The 19558-nt window shown below is 36.8% G+C and overlaps 1 protein-coding gene across 3 annotated transcripts in view; it reads right to left on the reverse strand.

Moving 5' to 3' along the window:
- The window catches only part of LOC149807731 (receptor-type tyrosine-protein phosphatase T-like), a 135648-nt gene that overhangs the window by 89747 nt on the left and 26343 nt on the right, over positions 1–19558 (reverse strand). For all 3 annotated transcript variants that reach the window (XR_016423352.1, XM_089969944.1, XM_089969937.1), the window contains exons 4-5: positions 12006–12224; positions 9995–10114 (exon numbers count right to left, since the gene is read on the reverse strand). Coding sequence is in view for 2 of the 3 variants with exons in the window: in XM_089969944.1 (XP_089826070.1) it covers positions 9995–10114; positions 12006–12224 (339 nt within the window). In the remaining variant the exon portion in view is untranslated. The remainder of the gene's footprint in view (positions 1–9994; positions 10115–12005; positions 12225–19558) is intronic.

Genomic DNA, 19558 nt, shown 5'->3' on the forward strand with positions numbered 1-19558 from the left:
GGAAAAGCTCGTAGTGAATTCAACCGTTTTTCTTTTTACCATGCGACTTATTAGTGGAAGTCTTTCTGACAAAATAAAACGACGTCGAGTCCACCCCTACTAGATGTCGAAAACCCCCTTATTTTAACGTTTTTTAATAGACAAAGGACATAACCTCTTGCCCATTACCTCCCCTTGATAGCACCAAGTGTCGCAAGTTTCTAGTTGAGATTGATAATAACGAGGATGCTCGTATGACGGGGCGGGGGGGGGGGGATTTAAAATAATGTGATTGGGTAAATATTCTCGGATAAAAATTTAGTATTCGTATGCAGGGTAAATGAGCCACGTGCCCTTTCAATCGACCCGAACTATTTTCCGTTCAGCTAAGAGTGTCCTACTTATACAATAAGGCTCTGTAGCTAGAACCGGTTACCGTCCGTCGGTAACCAACGATTCGTCATTAACTCCCTCTCTTTCAAAGATAAGTTGAGATCAGCAACCATTCAAGGTAGAAACGTTAGAGAAGTGTGGGCTAAGGGCTCGAGCTCACGTGAGTTGCGTTATGTTAGAACTCATTTCAGATTCTATTTTGGAAACGATCAGAATCAATTCGCACTTCCGTCCCCGGTACTTCTGGATTATTGTTGGTATCAGCACTGTGGGTGGGAAGGCAAAGGCACACAACCCTTCCAACTGCTTGACAACACATCAACAGCCCAAGCTTTAGGACCTGGACTGGAGATACGTAGGTGGGAAAATTCTCATTCCACTTCGTCGGAAAAAGGCAGATTATCGGGTCTGCTGAAGATCGATGCGTTGAGATTCCATTCACAGTGAAGGATTTGACCTCTTCTGAATAGACTGTCTTCCAAGACAACCAGTCCGCCGAGAATGTGTGAGACTTGGACGTCACTATGGAAACGGTCGCACAAAGAAACTGCAAAATCAGGACACGGTGGTCAGGTGAGTTGGTGAACCCTTATTATGTGAGGAGATAGGTCATCATATCGAGTTGTCGATCATAATCTGAACCGTTTCACCCCAGAATCGATTTTTCCAGAAGTGAAAACCTTGACGACAGTCCTCATTTCGAGACGGTTGATGTCCCGAAGTTGCTTCCATGGTTCCCACGTGCCGCACCCTGGTAGTGAAGTCGGACAACAGGTGGGAACAACAATTACACATAAGGTTATTAACGTATGGGGCTTTTTCAGTGGGATTACCATGGTCAGCCAACCTGCGTTGCGCCACTTACGCTGCAACGATCATATTTTGCTCTTGAACAGAATGCCTTGAACGAGGGGACTTGTAAATATACACAACTGTGGAAGTGATGTCATTTGTAAAGGCGCATAAAAGTAGACAGAGCGTGATCAGGTCAGCTCTCGCATTGAAAATGCGATGAGTTCCAAAAACTATCTTGCTGAAATCCAAGTCTTGTTGGAAACCGACTCGACGTTTTCCACGATTCTGGTGACTCGAAAACAATGAAGCCGCAGCAAATTCCGGTTCGTCAAGAACGCCATACCCAGATGGACAAAGTTCTGAGATGGACGCAGGTCTGGTTTTCCCCATTTCACTAAACAGAAGATCGTTCCTACCTTTGAGTAGGATATAACTTACCATTTGATTCTTAATCATATAGTTCCGGGTATGTTTCCGCCGTTGTACATAACATCGACTGAAATAGGAAGACAACGCAATACATAATTTGAATGAAAGTCGAGGAGCAGATGTTGAGGCCAAAAGGAAGAAATGTGAATTGATAAAATAAATAGTCGCTATAAGCGAAACGGAGAATCTTGTGGGAGACGGAGTGGATAGGGACATGAAAGTGTGCGTCTATATAATCAATACTGACGACATACTCGCCCCGTCAGACGGAGAGGCTGATAGACATCGCCGTCTCCATGATGAATTGGTTGAGCGGACTCCAGTCGATCGTTGGTCTCAACCTGCTGTTTGCTTTATGAGAAAGAAACAGTCTTTAAAAAAGGACCGAGGAATGTGGCCTTTTCACACGCAGCACCGAATTTTATGAGGAAGCGTATCTCCTGTTGCAAAAGGCATCCTTTACATGATTGATCTGAAGTTGTATTCGTGAAGAAGAGACAGAAGGATGGGGAGAGGATTGTTGATGAACAAAACACGAACCTCCTCCGAATGAGCTTTATCATCCCCTCCCCCGTTGTTAGGGAATAGGGAGAACCAGTGAGTTTACCGTCTCTATGATTGCTTCCTAGGGTTAGATGATAGTACACATGTGACTGAGAAGATCATTTGTCCTACGGCCGCCTCACATACCTTCACACTGACGGTGACTGAGGATTGCAAATACCTTTGTGGGTTGAACTGCGAGGTAGAAAATCAGATCTTTAGCTTTCCGCCTCCTAACGTTCTATATTCCTCAATCCGGAAAGGGTGTGGACGATCATTTTGGAGAGACGTGGTTTGCACATATGCCAAACGTCGCATCAAGAGTAAATTGGCAGCCCTATTCATTGACCCTAGCAATCATGACCTTCTCATCTCAAGCGTAGCTATTGCCGGCTGTCTGCAGCAACATCGCGAACCAGGTTTGATTGATATGAGGCAGATAGTCAGCCCTATACAAAGACGGCTTACATATGAACAGCCTCGTCCTTCATTTCAAGTACAGGGAGATCAACTCTGTCCCTGCCTTCCTTCTCATCGAGATCAACATATTGTTTTGTTAGCGGTAAGGGTGGTGGACATTCTGAAGAGGCCGACACCCTGGTTTTGTTACGTGTTTAAACTCAGAAACAGTAACAAATGAAAGAGACAAAACAACAAGGTTTGAAAACTTTAACAAATATTTTATTTCCCTGGAAACACTCTGTAAAAATGAAGAAAAGAACTTACGGAGTTAAGAATCAAATCCAAAAATAATCGAAGAATAATCCACGAATTAAATTTTAGAAGTCCTAATAATGAAATGTTCTATTGCAATCCAAGATGGAAGGCGATGAAGTATAATGTAGCTATTATTGTGCTGTTTTGTCTACAGTTCTGTGTTATTCATCAAAAATAATCCGGTGTTTGAATTTCCCATTAACATTTAATAAAATGTCTTTGTACAAGATTTCTGTGTGAGCACTCATATATTTCCTGGAAAAAGAATTAATCCTTTAGAATCCAAATAATTCGAATAAACATTAAACAAATTCTAAAGTGACACAACAAAGTAAAACATTTACGTCCCAGTGATGTTAAGCCCGACTGAGAAATATCTCTATAAATAAAGATTATATAGTAAGTTGAAATGCAAAACAGATTTAGGTGTTTACAACTGAAGAGACAATGTCAAACTACTAGCTGAAAAATAACGAGGTCCTAGCAAATAAAGCTACAATATTTTGACATGTAATGAAATACAAAAATATTAAAGATTTTAAAACTTGCAAACAATTTAAGTAAATCCAATATAAATTAAGTCAAATATACGTTTCGCCATATAAAAATCATCGAAAGGTTGGCTCTGAGTAATATGTGAAAAATGGTTGATGTGAGAACGTTGCGTCGCACTCCCTGTGCGTCGAGTCCCATCTATGTCTGTCTGCAGCGTTATGGAAGACAAACCAGGTGGTATGAAGACAGACCAGGTGGAATGAAGTCTCAATTATATTCCTATTAAAATTTCACCAATTCTCCATAGTGGACATGTAATAAACATACGGAAGCAGGCACTTCCGGCACGGCGCCCGGTAAATGGTCGGCCTGGAAGCTGGCCGTAAAGAGGACGGTCCGGCTATCAACGTTACTGGCCGGTCGAAAGGCACAAGATCCCCGTAACTCATAATTGGCGGGACCGATTCGATGAAAATGTCCCCGTGTTGGAATAGTTGAACGGCCGGGGACGGTCCGGTTTTAAATATGCATTATATCCGATATATCCGGTGTGAACTGCGTGTGATCAGCCCGGATGCTGGCGAAATATAAAAAGGTCTGCCAATAGCCGGCACCGGCGTCACCAAAACGCTTAGTTCAACGGACAGATTTGTCATTGAAATATTTGGTATAGTAATGATTAGATTCCGACGGAGTGACTAGAGGGACAGATTTGCCATTAAAATTCCCGTATGAACTATTTTCGTCGACCATTTCAAAAACAAAGTTCCCATGCTAGTATGGCTGGACAGCCGGTATGGGCTGGGCTGCTGATGTAGGCTGGATTACCAAGGTCCCCATGCTGGGACAGCTGGACTGTTGCTGTCGACTAGACTGTCGGTTTCTTCCGGGATACCGGTGTTGGCAGGATTGCCAGTAACGGCTGGTCGGTTGGCGATGTCGGTATAGCCGGTGACGGCTTGATGGCAAATAATTTTATGACAGCATTCGGGATTTGTATCCAAGGGATCCGGTATGAACCCCAAGCGCCCGGAATTACATCCTTAAGGTCATGCTGGGATATGCGTGGGTACATACACCTCGTGGGCTACCGATAATCGGGAAATACTCTTAATGAACTTGTATCGCCAGCAACGAATATTATGTTATCTTCCTGGATTTATTCCTTCTTTCCTTCCATTCAATGCCGAACGGACGATTGCATTGAACGTAAATGTTATACTGCAGTAACCATTTCTCGGTTAAATACTATCGTAAGTAAAATAGCACTGAACGTGTAGTATCATATACCTTTGGCAATGTTATGAACTTTATTCACAATGCTTAGTTAATAATCAAACCAAAATTCTGTCAGCAGCACTTGAGAAATTTGCTAAAAGATGGACGAAGTAAGCAAAAAAGTTTTAGTTAATTATGTATAAGGTCAGTGATAGCGTGGTGGAAAGGTGATATTAAAACAAGTAGTTCCGAGAGGTCACAAAATAAATCAAATTTGGCAGAAATTGTGAACTAGTGCATACAACCTGCATTAGATGGTAAATTTGTTGTTGATGTTGTTGTTGTAGGGATTAACGCAATTTTTTCAGCACACGATAGGCCATATATGGAGGCCAGTATAAATGGTGGACGAAGAACCCAGGAAATCCACGGAAAGAACCACCGACCCACGAGAAGCTACTGGCAAGCTTTCTCACATACCCACATTGGCCGAATCCGATACTCGAACCCACGCAGACAGAGGTGAGATGGCAGTGATCCGTAACGGAAAGCACCTTAGACAACTACGGCCCATCGGGACCCCTGATAAATCTACAACATAAATCCAACATGAACGTTTGATGGGTGTATAATAGCACAAAAACGGCTGGATTGTCGGAGGATGAATTGTACGACGTGTAATCTATACAGCAGGGAAGCTAAGAACTGTCTACACCTGTTGGTATCAAGGGGAGGTAATGGCCAAGAGTTACTGCCCTTGTATATTTAAAATAGAAAGAATAAGACCAATTTCTGATTTTAGTAGGAATAACATTCCTGATTAAATGTGACTGGGGAATGTATTTGAATACTAAATTTGTCAGCTGTGCGAGCAATATTTTATGAAGTCTGTACCTTGTTCTCATCAAAGTAAGTGTTAATATCACCACTGAGGCAATTCTTGAAATATTTCACTAATATGAGTTGTCAGCGATCTTCATAAACTTTTTCAACAATCTGGCTAAGCAAAACTGATAAAACATCTGCTCTTCCTCTCTTGCAAAATGGACATGGGTTTGTCCAGTTTTTAATAGTTCCTAAACTTTGTCGATAAGCTTCGGGTACCAAATCATAACCCTTTAAGATACATTACTTAACCTAATCATAATCAACACTGTTCCGACAGGGATCTTTGTATGTAATGAGCTTTGCCAAAACGTGCAATTTGCAATAACATCCGGGCTGCTCACACTTTCTTGGACATGTCAAATTTTCAGACATTTTCTTTTTCAAAACAAGGACATCATACATCTACCTCCTTCTCCTTAAAATGGGTAATTAGGTTTAGTATCATCAAAACCTGAATTTGTGTGTAAAATTGGAATGCGCATTTCACCTACCAACTCTAATTAATTTAATCTAAATTGAAATCCCCTTTCTTCCTTTACTCCTTCTCTCTGTGTCTTCATTTGTCTTTCGTCCTTTATCTTTGTATCTTAATTTGCAATAGCCTATCTTCTCTTTCTCTCTCTCTCTTTCCTATTTCTGAAATTGCAATCATTTGTATTCTCTCTGTAGCTTGGTTTGTCTCAATCTCGTCCGTGTACAACTGCATTCGTTTTTCTTCTTCCTGAAGCTAAAGGATTCTTAACTCTATTTCCTTCTTTTATTTTAATTTCAATTCCAAAACTTTCATGGCAAATCTAGAAAGAAATCCAATCCAAAACTCTTGTATCAAAAACATTCTTTTCCAACAAAAAATTGGACCAAAATAATTTGTATTCCTTGCTTCGTTAAAGATGCATGCACCTCATAACGATAATATTAAAATTAAGGTCTTCACGTTATATGATATTAAGAAAAATTGTTGGCTTCAATAAAGATGTGTAACATATGAAGTAATAATTAGGACTTAGAAAATTCCAAAACAACGTAAATTTAAAGTTCAAAAGTACGTTTTCCTGAAATGTTTTTAAAGTAATTATTATCCCAAGGACGAGTGAACAATCTTCCATTACGATTCTACAGTCTTATGAAAAGTATTAGACAAAAGTGAGAAACAATAAGGTTTGTAAATTTTTACAAATAATGTATTTCCTTCAGTACAAAGTAAAAAATGTTAAAATAACGTACAGTATTGCAAATTAAAAAACACTCTTAGAATTAGTGACACAAATCCTTATTATTTAAGTTATTAATATCCTTCGGTGATATTCCAAAAAAAAAATCCAACACTGGAAGCGTTGATGTGTTTATGGTGGCCCGTGTCTTGGTTATGTACCAACAGTTTTCTACTGAACCACAATATTACAATCCAATAATGTTTCCGTCTTTCATTATAAATACGAGTCTCAATTTCCAAAAATGTTACATTTGTGCACTTAGCATTTCGATGGAATAATACCTTGCATGTTATACTTTGAATAAATAATTTTCAACTACAATATTAAAATGATACATTATGAGTGTAGCATGTACTGTGGTCATTGAATACCAGTCGGGTGGCTAAGTAAATATTAAATCCAGTTAACAAACTTGTCCAAAGACTTTTCAATAGTTCCATTCAATTTATCCGTTAACCTACAACTATTGAAACATATAACTGAGTTCTTCCAACGCCAACGAGAAGTTACTATGCCTCCTAATAAAATGTCATACCTACATGCAGGATTGTAAGGCGACCTTTTAACAGTTACAATATATTTCAAATTTTGTTGTACTTAAGACATGCCACAGTATTTAATAGTGTGCTGCTATTCACATGTAGAGACATCTAAATACAAAACTGACGCAAAATAATTCTGCAATAAGGAATACAGTAATCATTGTTACCTGTGTCACATGCTTTTCCAGTGCAACCATCATAGCATTGGCAACTGTAACTTCCCCGTGAATTAAAACCCATACAAAGTAGTTATACCACAAGTCCAAATCTATGAAGTGCCAATTTCATAAAAGTGGTGTTAAATTATATTGCAATATTACATGTGTTTCGCGTGGATGTGGTCACGAGCTTGCTAAGATACAAATCGCATGAAATGTGGTGATATTTTCACAGTTTTTATCTATTACAATAACATAATCTAAAATGACATTTGCAGGTTTCGTTATACTTCCAAATTAATGTTTAATCAAAAGATATTAATGCGCACTTTGTAATTCCGGTGAATAATAATTTCAATAAATAAATCCACACTAATTAAAAATTGAACACAGTAATAGGTCAGATTCAGCTTCGGATATTAAGGAAAGAGTGAATATTTTTTAATAAACAAACTTATATGAAAAGGTAAGACACAACATTATGGCTATTATCTAAGTATGTTTCCTTCCTTAATCTTTCAGTGTTGTCAAAACCTTTGAGAAATTTCGAGTGAAATAATAAAATCATACATTCCTGTAGAAGTTATCATGTTAACCTCCACTGGTGATAATCCAAACATTCAATCCACACCCACAGAGAAATATCAGCTATGTAACACGTTGCTTTCGAGGTAAATTTCACTTATGTACATCACATGCGCAACAGGACAACGTTGAGTTAGAAAATACAGGTATTCACAGCATACAATCAATGAGAAAAGCCAACGAACAATACATCTCAAGAACACATAGCTGTGCATATTATTAGTTTGGCTGTACATCATATTAAACAGCAGTAATAAATAGAAGGAAGACAAATATACATGTAGAAAAATGAAGTGATTATAAATAAGCAATATTAAACGCTAAACAAAAGAAAACACGAAGTAACCTTTAAGTGTTTTTACGGTGTTAATGTTAGCAATATGACATGTGTATCTTTGTGTTTTTTCTTTTTTCTTTCTATAATAAAACGAAGCCTTTGTAATGGAAATTATGGAGAGTAAGGAACAATTATGATTGACATTTTCAACCAAATAATATAAACGTTATTATCGGACATATACCAAACATTTGGGTATTATCTTGGCTAGTGATTCCTCATGGTACACATATGTTCAATATGTTTTTTATATAAAATCTCGGAGGATTTTCAAAAATTTAAAAAGGCTTAAATTAAAACCAGTTTGACTATCTTTGGTAAAATTGTCACAATTGTTATATTTTAGTTGTTTTGGGCAAAATGCAGTTTTTTAACTTTGGACTTGAAATGACGTGAAGGACATAATAATTACTGCATTAAGATTCATGTACAAATCTGTTTAAAGCATGACAAAAATATTTCACCTTAGAAGATATGGAGATTGTCATACCAAGTTATCAGTGTGTGGAAGGGGCATCGATTTTCTTGTTTCATGTTTTAAATTTATATTTGCGTTTAGTATACAGAATGCTTCACTCAGCATACATTCCATGAATTCTGTATTTTTCAAGAGCAAATATAAGCTACCTGTGTAAACATTTAATAAAATGTATAGCCATGCATGTGTATCTTTTTTTGAGATACTATTAGAGTGGCATGTGTATGCATGCATATAACACACTAGGGCTGCATCGGTTATTAAATTCCTTAACAGGTGAACTATAATACATTAACCGAACCTATATTGTTAGGTTAGAATATTTCTGTTCAAAACTTTATATGCATCACATATGTAAACCACATAGTGAAACATATTTATACAGTGGAATCCGATTGAATTTCTTGTTATATAGTTTTATATAATTTGTACACAATAAATACATTTTGAAAGAGAGGTAATCAATGATTTCTGTATACAAGTGATAAGACACCATCTTAAACCAGGTTTTTACAAGTAGTTTCTGACATCAGCACTATTTTTGTGAAAAGATTTTTCATTTACAAACCCAAACCAATGAAAATTACCACATAAATATAATCATTTATTAATAATAAATGGTTAAGAGCTGCATAAGTGAGTATGCTTAGAACAGACTGATGCAGAAATAGTCATACAGTTAACAAGATTCTGAAAAATTGATAGCATCATAGCTTTTGAGTACTAACTTTACCTAGTGTTTTATAAACTGAATTCTCATTATACGTTAGTAGGAGAGAAAGAGAGGGAAGTGGGTACACAACATATGAGTGCATAATGCTTGCAGCTTAAAAATACTTATAATAATCATTTCAAAATAGACACAGTTCTAGATGTAAATGGTCATGATTTATGTACTTGCTTGAAAAATCCTCATGTAATATGGTTTTGAATATTATAGTTTTTTCTCCTTTTTTCTTTAGTGCTTTTAGTGAACTGCTAGTTCCATTTCGTTAAGTAGTGTACACTTTTACAGGTGCGGGGGATCTATTCACATGAAATTATTGATTCTTATTAGATTTAGGTATTTTTTCCTTCACCTATTTTTATATTTATTTACCTAGCTAGCGGTACTTAAACATTGATATACCCATCTCCAATTTATTGTACCTTTCTCTAATTTAATATACCAGAAAAAAATATCAGACTAACTCAAATATATTTGCATGAACGTGACATAATACCTAATCCACAGTTTTTTCCAGTGAAACCTTCCTTGCAGTTGCATTTTTGGCTGCTTTGGGTGGTGATGCAATTCCCGTTGTTGCTACAAACACTTGTTCCATCCATGCATTCTCGCAAATCTGAAAGAAGATGAGATTGAAATTGTTTATTCTTATGGCAGTAAAATTACTGTTTCATTTCTGTATATTCAAATGATTCACTTTTCTCTTAGATTGAACTGTTCCATGCTTATACCGATTCCAATATATTTGTAAAATGTAGCTAGCAATTGCTTTTTTCGTATACATTAGCAAAGGTATGATACTTGGTGATACAATCCGCTTATTTTGTACTTAAACCTAAATATAATATTGTAACGCTTTCAACATGAAAAACTGTATATGAGTATTGCTAGACAACGTTTTCTAACGTACGTTTTTGAAGTTGATGATATACAGTTCGTGTCATTCGTAGGAAATTTTAGTGCCAACACATCATGAAGTTGTTTTCGGGACAACTTTTATTTGGTATGTAGAAATATCAAGATTGTTAACAAAATCGTAAGCGGTATACTCCCAAACCAAACTGATATTTTAGGTCAACTAGCACGACATTGAAATATAACAATGGCTCTCATATGAAATGTTTGTTAATGAATAAATTTGATGTTCTGTATTTGCACATTGCCGTCACTGATTGTCACATTGATGCTTCTGAAACTGACATAAATGTAAAACGTCACCGCAGTCACAAACCCGTCAAAATATGCACAAATGCATGCTTTCTGGCCAAACCTACCCGAGAAACTGGCATGACCTTGGTGAATTCGGACTGTATTTACCTAGGTGCATTAACAAACAAAGCTGAGAAACCTGCGCAATATCGATATCTGAGAAAATGACCAAGCAAAAAACAACAACTTAATCAAAGTCTGTGAAAAACGAACTTTGCAAATTCTCCAGGTAATGGAATTATATTTACTAATTGTCTGCATTGCAAGCAAAGTGTCAATGCTGCGATTTTAACATGGCCTGTGAAATTAAGATAAAGGCAAAATACGGGGACTGAGTAACGGTCGGACGGACGGAAGTGGAATGGTACTTTACCTTCGATCTGCATTTGTGAAAAGTCTCAATAAACCTCTATGAAGTTATGTACATCGGAAACAAACATTAGCAACGTCTTGGGACATATTACTTCCAGCTTTAAAAGCATACAATTCAATAACAAAACACAGCAAAAAATGCAGTATGCCTATCTTCAGAACCAAGTCATAACACAGCGCATGTTTACATTATTTTCTGATTACAATCATTAGAAACTTAGCTAATAATTATCGTCACATCTTTGCGATATGGATTACAATCAAGCTAAGTTGAACAGACAAAAGAGAAAGAACTCAAAAATATATAAGTGATACGTCAAATGTTACATCACTCGTACAAATCTGCTAGAAACTTTGTATTTAATCACATATATTTCATATCGTATGCTTAGCTCTAGCTAAAATATTTCTAATTATGACATATCAGCGGAGCACTGTGCTTGTTCATAATGCACATCTCAAAATATTGACCATAATCCAGACGGTCTTAATAGAGTGAGGGGTCATGAGATTAGCGTGTTTTCTTCTGGCTCGCTCCAGTGATATAGAGAACTTGAGCAAGCTAAACACAGGACTTGTTTACGGTTTCAGCTGTTAGTTTGACCATAATTTGCACTAAATTTCCACAGCTACTCATGATAAAGCAACCATAGTCGTATTCACAAGATAGTGTTAAACGGAATAGCAGACAGAAATAAGTAATTAAACACACCATTTAAACAGGTACGTATTTGCATTTATAGTCTGATGTAATATACTTTCTCTTCTGGCAACTATATAAATGACGGAGCGTGACAAACTCAAAGTCGATTTTCGTCATAATCATTGCAATCTTTTCAGTACAAATGCTTTGATAAAATGTATAGTCTTTGATTTGTGAGGAAAGTGTAGATCTTATCACATCTATGTACCATTTGCCGTCTTACCTGCAAACACCTGGACTTCACATAAACATACAAAGGCATTGTTGTTATCGCGCCCCAATCGTCTTTCGTTAGTTATCCTTATTGCCTTGAATAGTGTCCAGGGCGATATATCTACTGTGACTACTAGAGGATCATTCTTGTTTAACGTTGTGAGCATTTTATTGACATTGTTTTCCTGTTTTCCATATATCGTGGACCCGTCATAACGATGCGAAAAGCCTGAAAAAAGCAAACAAACATATCGTATAATAAGGAAAGATGTTCATCCAGTACTGCTGCTTTTCTGTGAGAAAAATAAATCTTAAAAACAATGATCCTAATATATCCACGAAAGTCTCTTTGCCTGTATATTTGTATGTTCTCTCCTTGTTCTCATTATCTATGTCTGTACGACATGTGTAATATTAACATCATAAAATATATATATATATGCACACCGCTGAATGTATGGATAGTTAACATATGATAACAAGTATCATCTTTGCCATTGCAGGGTTCCTTTCCTTTCATTTATTTTTTATTCTCAGAACAATCTATTGGCTATTTGAATGATTATGTTTATAGTTGTGTCAGACATCATCATTTAAACAATGAGACGCAAAATAGAGAGAGAATATTTGTTTGTAACTAGTGTATAATAAAACCTAGAATGGCGAAAGATTCACCAAGTCTTTCTGTAAAAGTACAATGGAATACAAACTGGCAGCAAGATAAGTATAGATTATCACAAACATTGATAACGCAAATGCAAACCGTTTCGAGCTTAGAAAGGTTTTAGTCATGGGAATCAGCAATATACAGCCACAAAGCAATTACTAAGCAGAAATCCAAGAAAAAGTACAGATTCGTGTTTGTTTTAATAACAGCATGGATCTACAAACAAGATTTACTAAATGAAGAAAGACAAAAGCATTGAAAGCGAAAACTGAAAGTTGAAAGCATTGAAACATGGTCTTAAAATTGGCAAACTACAGGTCTATTTGCGCCTTTGTAAGTTCAACGTAATTATATCAAAACAATCAAAGGTTTATCGTGTCAATCGCACGCAGAGTCAGGATGCAGCCCCACACCCCTACCCCCGGCCTATGAAATTAAGATGAGAGGATTGGATAAAGCGAAGAAGAGAGCCAAAATCCTAAATTTCGTTGTAAGTAATGGGGTATTGGGGACCATTTCTCATTGTTTTTGTGTCCACGACATTTGAAATTAAGCAGCTGACTGCATGATCTGACCTGATTCCAGGATGGGGACAGAAGACTAAAACCATGCGTAGCCAGAAATCAATATCATGTACAAACTTTACTAAAGAAAGGCTACTCATGCGTTCCATATCGGTCCACCCCTGGTTAAATTAAATCGGTACCCTCCCTAAAGACTGCTTTACACTGAAATTGTTCAGAGGTTTGACGACAGGAGTAACCTGGAAATCAGTTTAACGTTAGGATACCTAAACAATAATATCACCAATATCCTGATATGCAAGATATATAACACCTATTACATTGGTTAAACCGCTTATTTCACACAATGAATGGATAAGTCCCAGATCCATATTAGCAAAACTATTAACATTCCAATGCAATCTTTTCTAAAGTATAGCCAGGCATCATTTTATAACATGTCTACCCAAGTAAATGTTCCGCAACTATTTAATATTATTATTATTAGTAGTAGTCGTAGTAGTAATAATAGTAGTAGTAGTTGTTGTAGTAACAATATTTGAACGCTTTAGAATATTTCTGGACATACACCAAATATAGTAGTCAATACTGTGATAAACACATTCAATCCTTTGAGGTTTTTATGCAGCTATGTTGCTTTGAAAATCATCAGTTGGGGGCGGTTTGGTAACTTCCCATATGATCGCCAATTTCCGTTTCGATGGTTCAATATCAATGATGGTTTGATCTAATCCAGATCATAAAGTTTTAAATTCATCATTCCTCTCCCAATATATGTTTCCAAAGCACCTAGTTTGTTTGGCAATAACAGCAATGTCATCGCTGATGGAGTTCTTATCAACAACGGCAAAATCTGCGTATAATCTTGATTATACGGAAATATTCAAGATTTATTTCAGATTGTCACCATTTAATACTACTGTTCGATGTTTCCAGCGTGGTGAATTTCATGGTAATATAGACAAGATTTAATGTGATTTTCTTGGGTTATCTAAAAGAGTTGGCTTCAGAGTCTCCCTGGAGTTTGTACTTAACCGTTCAAATAGCTTTTTTGTATTCATCATACAATTCTTTATTTTCGAATCTTGAATCTGCCCAACACCAGACGGCAAGATCCCCCCTCTTCAACACCTTAGGGGCCGTATCCGTCACATTCAAATTATTAGTTTTAGTTGGACCAAATTGATTCTGAAACAAAACGTTTATTTCGATATACATCGTTAAGGTCACTTCATTTGACTAAATCGTCCCTGGTGGCAGATTTTGCCAAGTGCATGACAGCAATCTCACCCTGTCCGTGTGGCATCTTGATCGTATATATATTTCCACGGTTATATTTATAACGCGATTAAATTGCCAGTCGTGTTTGTTTTGTGTTGAGGCGCTTGAGCCTTGCCGACAGAAATGATAATTTCAAGCGGCCCTGCAAACCTCTATGAATGAAAATGAATAATCTGATTGCGTATGCAACCCACTGAGTACCAGGACGTTTGCTGGGATTTACATTGATTGTTCATGTTTCACGTATATGTAGCCACGCAGGTAGTTGATACAATCTGCATGGAAATATGTGAATTGTAATCGCCGCGCCAGAACATTCAATTCTACATTCGAGATTGGTACTTTATTCTCGGTAGTCGCATTTCCAGGTCAATATTAGTTCACAAGCAACTTGTTATTGTATTCAACGCAGTCCCCAACTATGTTGCATTTTTCGCCGTCTTATTTATCTTGCTTATTCCGTCAACGGTTCGAACGGCACCCAACGTAGGGGCTTTTCAGCAGCTTGTGCTGCAATATCAATTAATGCTGGTAATGCAGCAAATAATGGAAGTATTTCCCTGGTTTTGCCAATATCGGCTAACCCTGAAGCTGATCTTGTTAATGTTGAACTCCCTTCCTTAGTACTTCAATAAAATGAACCATCTTTCGTTTGATTAGCGCTCGTTTATTTGGTCCGTGATGCATTGGCTAGCCCTTTAATCGTATTGTTGCTTCATAGTTGGCTTTCGCTCAATCTCAAATGCACATGGTCGTACGTCATTGTATTATACTTTGTGTATTTAACTTTGTCAATGACTTTCATTTGTCCATCAACCCCATCAGACTTGTATCAGACAACCATACGCTGATAAATCTACAAGCGACAGCTTGACCAGGCACCGCTACCAATAGAGCTCGAAAATGGATAGACACTAAGTCTTATCTGAATACATTCTTACGTCCCAATGAAGAACAATACCTGACTTCAGCGTTGTATAATCGGTCTGAGGTATCTGAAGTCATGTACCAATAGTTCAATCTCTCGTCCACATGAATGACATCAGTATGTGGTATGCTCTCTCGACAGGGTTCTGCTGAAAATCAACGACGACCTTTGATGGTTGATGCCGAATATGTAGCTATAACTGAGACATGTTAATCTGGTCAAGTTCCTTGTTGGACACTGAACTGTATCTAATGGACCCTCTTATTGTGTACTGAACCATATCTGACGTCATCATGGACCAAAACATCGTTGTCAGACACGATGACGACTTAATAAAAGTAGTATTGTTCTTCTGCCAGCGTGACCAGTCACAGCGAGAGTTTTATTAATGTAATTTGTGCCTGTAGAACTGCAGTCGAGGCAGTATGTGCACATTCAGTGTGGCAGAAAACTTAAGCGTCAGTACCACGGTGGGCCAGCTTTGTGTTTAACTCTGAAAGTAACTTGTCTGAAAGCCCTAGAAAATCCGAAAATATGTGGAAGTCAAATTAAACAACCAAATTTTCCTAGCACGTTAATTTGCTGTTTGCGTGCTGAGGTTTTGCAAATGTTGCGCTATTTTTTCAGCTGGTTGGGGAACAAAAGCCGTAACAGTCTGTACTTTGAGAAATTGTTTATCATCGGCTATTTAAGTGATGTCGCTAGCAAAAATCACTGGACGGCCTTAATACAAGAATAATCATAGGATTATCATAATAGACGAATAATCGTCGTTGCGATATCAACGTTTACCAGGCATGTATCGATGTATTTGCCGAATTATCACTCTTGCCCGGATAACAACACATATATCATTTTGGGCGCTGTCCTTTATACCTGCGAACACTGCAATTAGTTGATGATGAAACACCCCAGAGAAATTTTTGATGCCTTCGTAAATCACACTGAATAATTGAGTGATACATTCGACTCGGCAAGATTTCCCATATTTGACCGTTCGATACAAATATGGATAATCTACAAGGGACGTGGCTTTTGACATGGTTAATCCCTATGGTGAATGAAAGACACCAAGAAAGAAGACATCGCACTTTCGTACATTGACCACGTCATTCATAAAACTGTCTTATGCGGAATGTTTATACGCTCCATCTGATATCTTCGAAACGTTGTTTTGAACACGATTATCACCTTGGTGGTACTCGAGTAGAACTGGCATGCCTACAAATATTGTATGATGAAGATTAGAAACAGTTTGCTGGCTACCATCGCGAACTCTTTTTCTTGAACAGGGGCCCACGTCTCAATAAAAGACTAGTTGGAAGTCTCTGTAATTGCTTTACGCATATCTTCACTCTGAACGTGGTCGGATTTTAAACGCATTTAAACTTTTAGCTGTTTGAAAAGATAGTTACTGGCACGATAATCATCGATAACATATTCGTAGAAATCGAAGTAGCTATGTACCCAATCGTTGGTAACTACACCGGTGATCGGAGGAAGTCGACACTGATCTCCGAACGCGATAACTGCAACTGGTTTAGTTTGCAACCATATGAGAATCATTTCCAATATTTTCACAGGCACAGTACAGATCTCATCACATATAATAACACAAGGAATGTATTTGGTTCCCATTCACGCAGAATCACTTTCGCCGCAGCTCCATCGAAATAAACTATGCTATGGATGTACGCAAACCTTCTTGATAATTTCGCGATAATGTCAGCGTTGGGGCTGATGCACACTAACTAGGTTGCTGCCCGGGTAGTTTTACCAGATATCATGCGCTGGATCTTTTCCGGATGGCTCTGTTGCGAATTCGGCTAAATTACTCGCGGATACATATTCTTGCGCGGCGTGAGAGTTAGCAGCTTCTGTGAAGATTTTATTTGTTCTTTCTTAATTCTCCTAATAACGTATGGAACAGATTCATCAGGTGGTGATATCCAGAGTTCAAAAATAAAACAATGCAGAACTAGTTTTGAAAAAGGAAGATTTTCAAGAATACATATCTCATTTCTCAATGCAGAATGAAACTTTGGCAACTCGGACTGGAGATCTATTACTCATTGACAACAGGTACAATTGGTTTGCATATGCACGTTTCTAGGACCTTAAATGAGTGTATTGGGGACATTTACCGTCGTTATACCAGATTACATACTTTCGAAGGTCCTCAAATAAGTTGATTTACATTTAAGTAACGAATGTGCCCTTGTAAACTGTGTACCTGATGAGAAGATAAACTTCAGCTTTGTCGACAACATGCCTCTTACTCGGATGTTTAGATTCCGCAGATAATCGACGCCCCATATATGTTAAGTCATATTTATCAGACACGTATGCATACGCGTAGAGAATTTCAAGCCAGACTTGGTTAAACGTTTTATACGAAATATCAGTCAGTCAATTATTGGATAAAGTTTAGCGTCTTCTATGAGGAACGGTTACTGTTTAACGATTTCAAAACTGAACATTATGGTTACCATCGTGTAGGGAAAACAAAAGGTCAATACGATGAAACTTAGACAAAGAAACACCATACCTTCTCTAAAATAATCTCTAAGTAGATAAAAACAAATGCATGTGAAGTGCGACAAGTATGTGTTATTTCATAGCAAACTTCTGGAAGAACACGTTTGCAGTTTAACTTATCACAAACAGGGATATTTGGAAAATATTTCAGTGGAAAGAAAAAAGAACTGTACCCAAATCTGCATAATATAAATAACTAGTATGATGTACCGGTCTGAGGTAGGCTGTAGCTTAACGGTCAAAACCTTCTTTACATGAATAATTTAGAAGGCGCATTGTAGAACTTGTATTTTTCTGATGGGAAGACATTTAGACTTATTTGTACTCATTCAAATGAAACATAAATAACAAATAATCGCAGTTATTGTTTGACAATTGGCATCGGACTTGGATAAGCAGGCTTATCATGAAAATATAAAGAAGTTCAATGCCATGATTTTTATACTGTCTTCTAAGTAATTTTCATGAGAAAATGTCTTGCAAAGAACTTAGGGCTTTGCAGATTGTTATGTGCATTTACAATAGTTAAAGCCAAATGACGATATCCTTTCAGTTTGGGACAAAATGTAGTCTGTTGTAATCATCATGTAATTTCTATTTCAAACACCTTAAAATTACTTTTAGCAAGTTAGTCGACATTGCATAAAGAGACACGACCACAATGACGACAGCAACACATACTCTGCCTGTTCATAAGAAAATAGTTATATTAAAAATATTGCAAATAAGATAAGCACAACTCTTTATCCGTGTTTATTGTCAAAGTACGTTTAATGCCTCACCTCTCTATATCAGTCTCTATCGTACTAATTATATTAAAATTGTCAAAAGTGTTCCAAAACAGGACTGATATATTATATCATTCCTTTCTCAGGTATAATATTAATCATTGACCAAGATATAAATCGTGTACTTGTACACATTAATCGATCATATCACTATGTAATGTATAAATAAATCCAGTTTTATACCATGGATAACAATATAAGCTATAATATGTTTATATACATATTTATATAGAGATGGAAAAACGAGGAGCTAGTAGTCAGCAAAGAAACTATCATACTAGATCTTTGTTCCCTTGAAAGTTTGTATCTGTTTGTATGAAACCGGTTAATGTCAGTAGTAAGTTTTCACAATGTCATTCTTTATTCAGTCATATAATTAAAAGTGATACATCTCTATAGATTAAGACTAAATTATTTTGCAACACGTGCAAGACCTTATATTGCAAAGTAAAGAGTAGTTCACACATACCAACGTTACGTTACGTATGTGTACGCTTAAAGTGATGTCTACTCAATAGAGAGCTGGCGTTTTGTATATCAGTTCACTTATATATCTATCCAAAATATAATTAATTTGGTAGATTCCGATTTAAATACATATGTAACAAGTTAGCAATCAACTTCAACCAAATGTTGTGTCATTTCTCTAACAATGTATTAAAAGGCACATTTACATCTCACAACTGAAGACATTGGTTACATACTAGGTAATAGAAGATAATGGATTTCATTTTCTATTGACCACTGCAATTATTATATTTAAAAGAATGTATTTTCAATCAATATATGTGCATTTGCAATCGTAAAATGTATATCTTCTGCTCCCTCACACTCTTT

The sequence above is a fragment of the Sinohyriopsis cumingii genome, chromosome 1 (assembly GCF_028554795.1).
Source record: "Sinohyriopsis cumingii isolate HCF-2022 chromosome 1, ASM2855479v2, whole genome shotgun sequence".
Lineage (NCBI taxonomy): Eukaryota > Metazoa > Mollusca > Bivalvia > Unionida > Unionidae > Sinohyriopsis > Sinohyriopsis cumingii.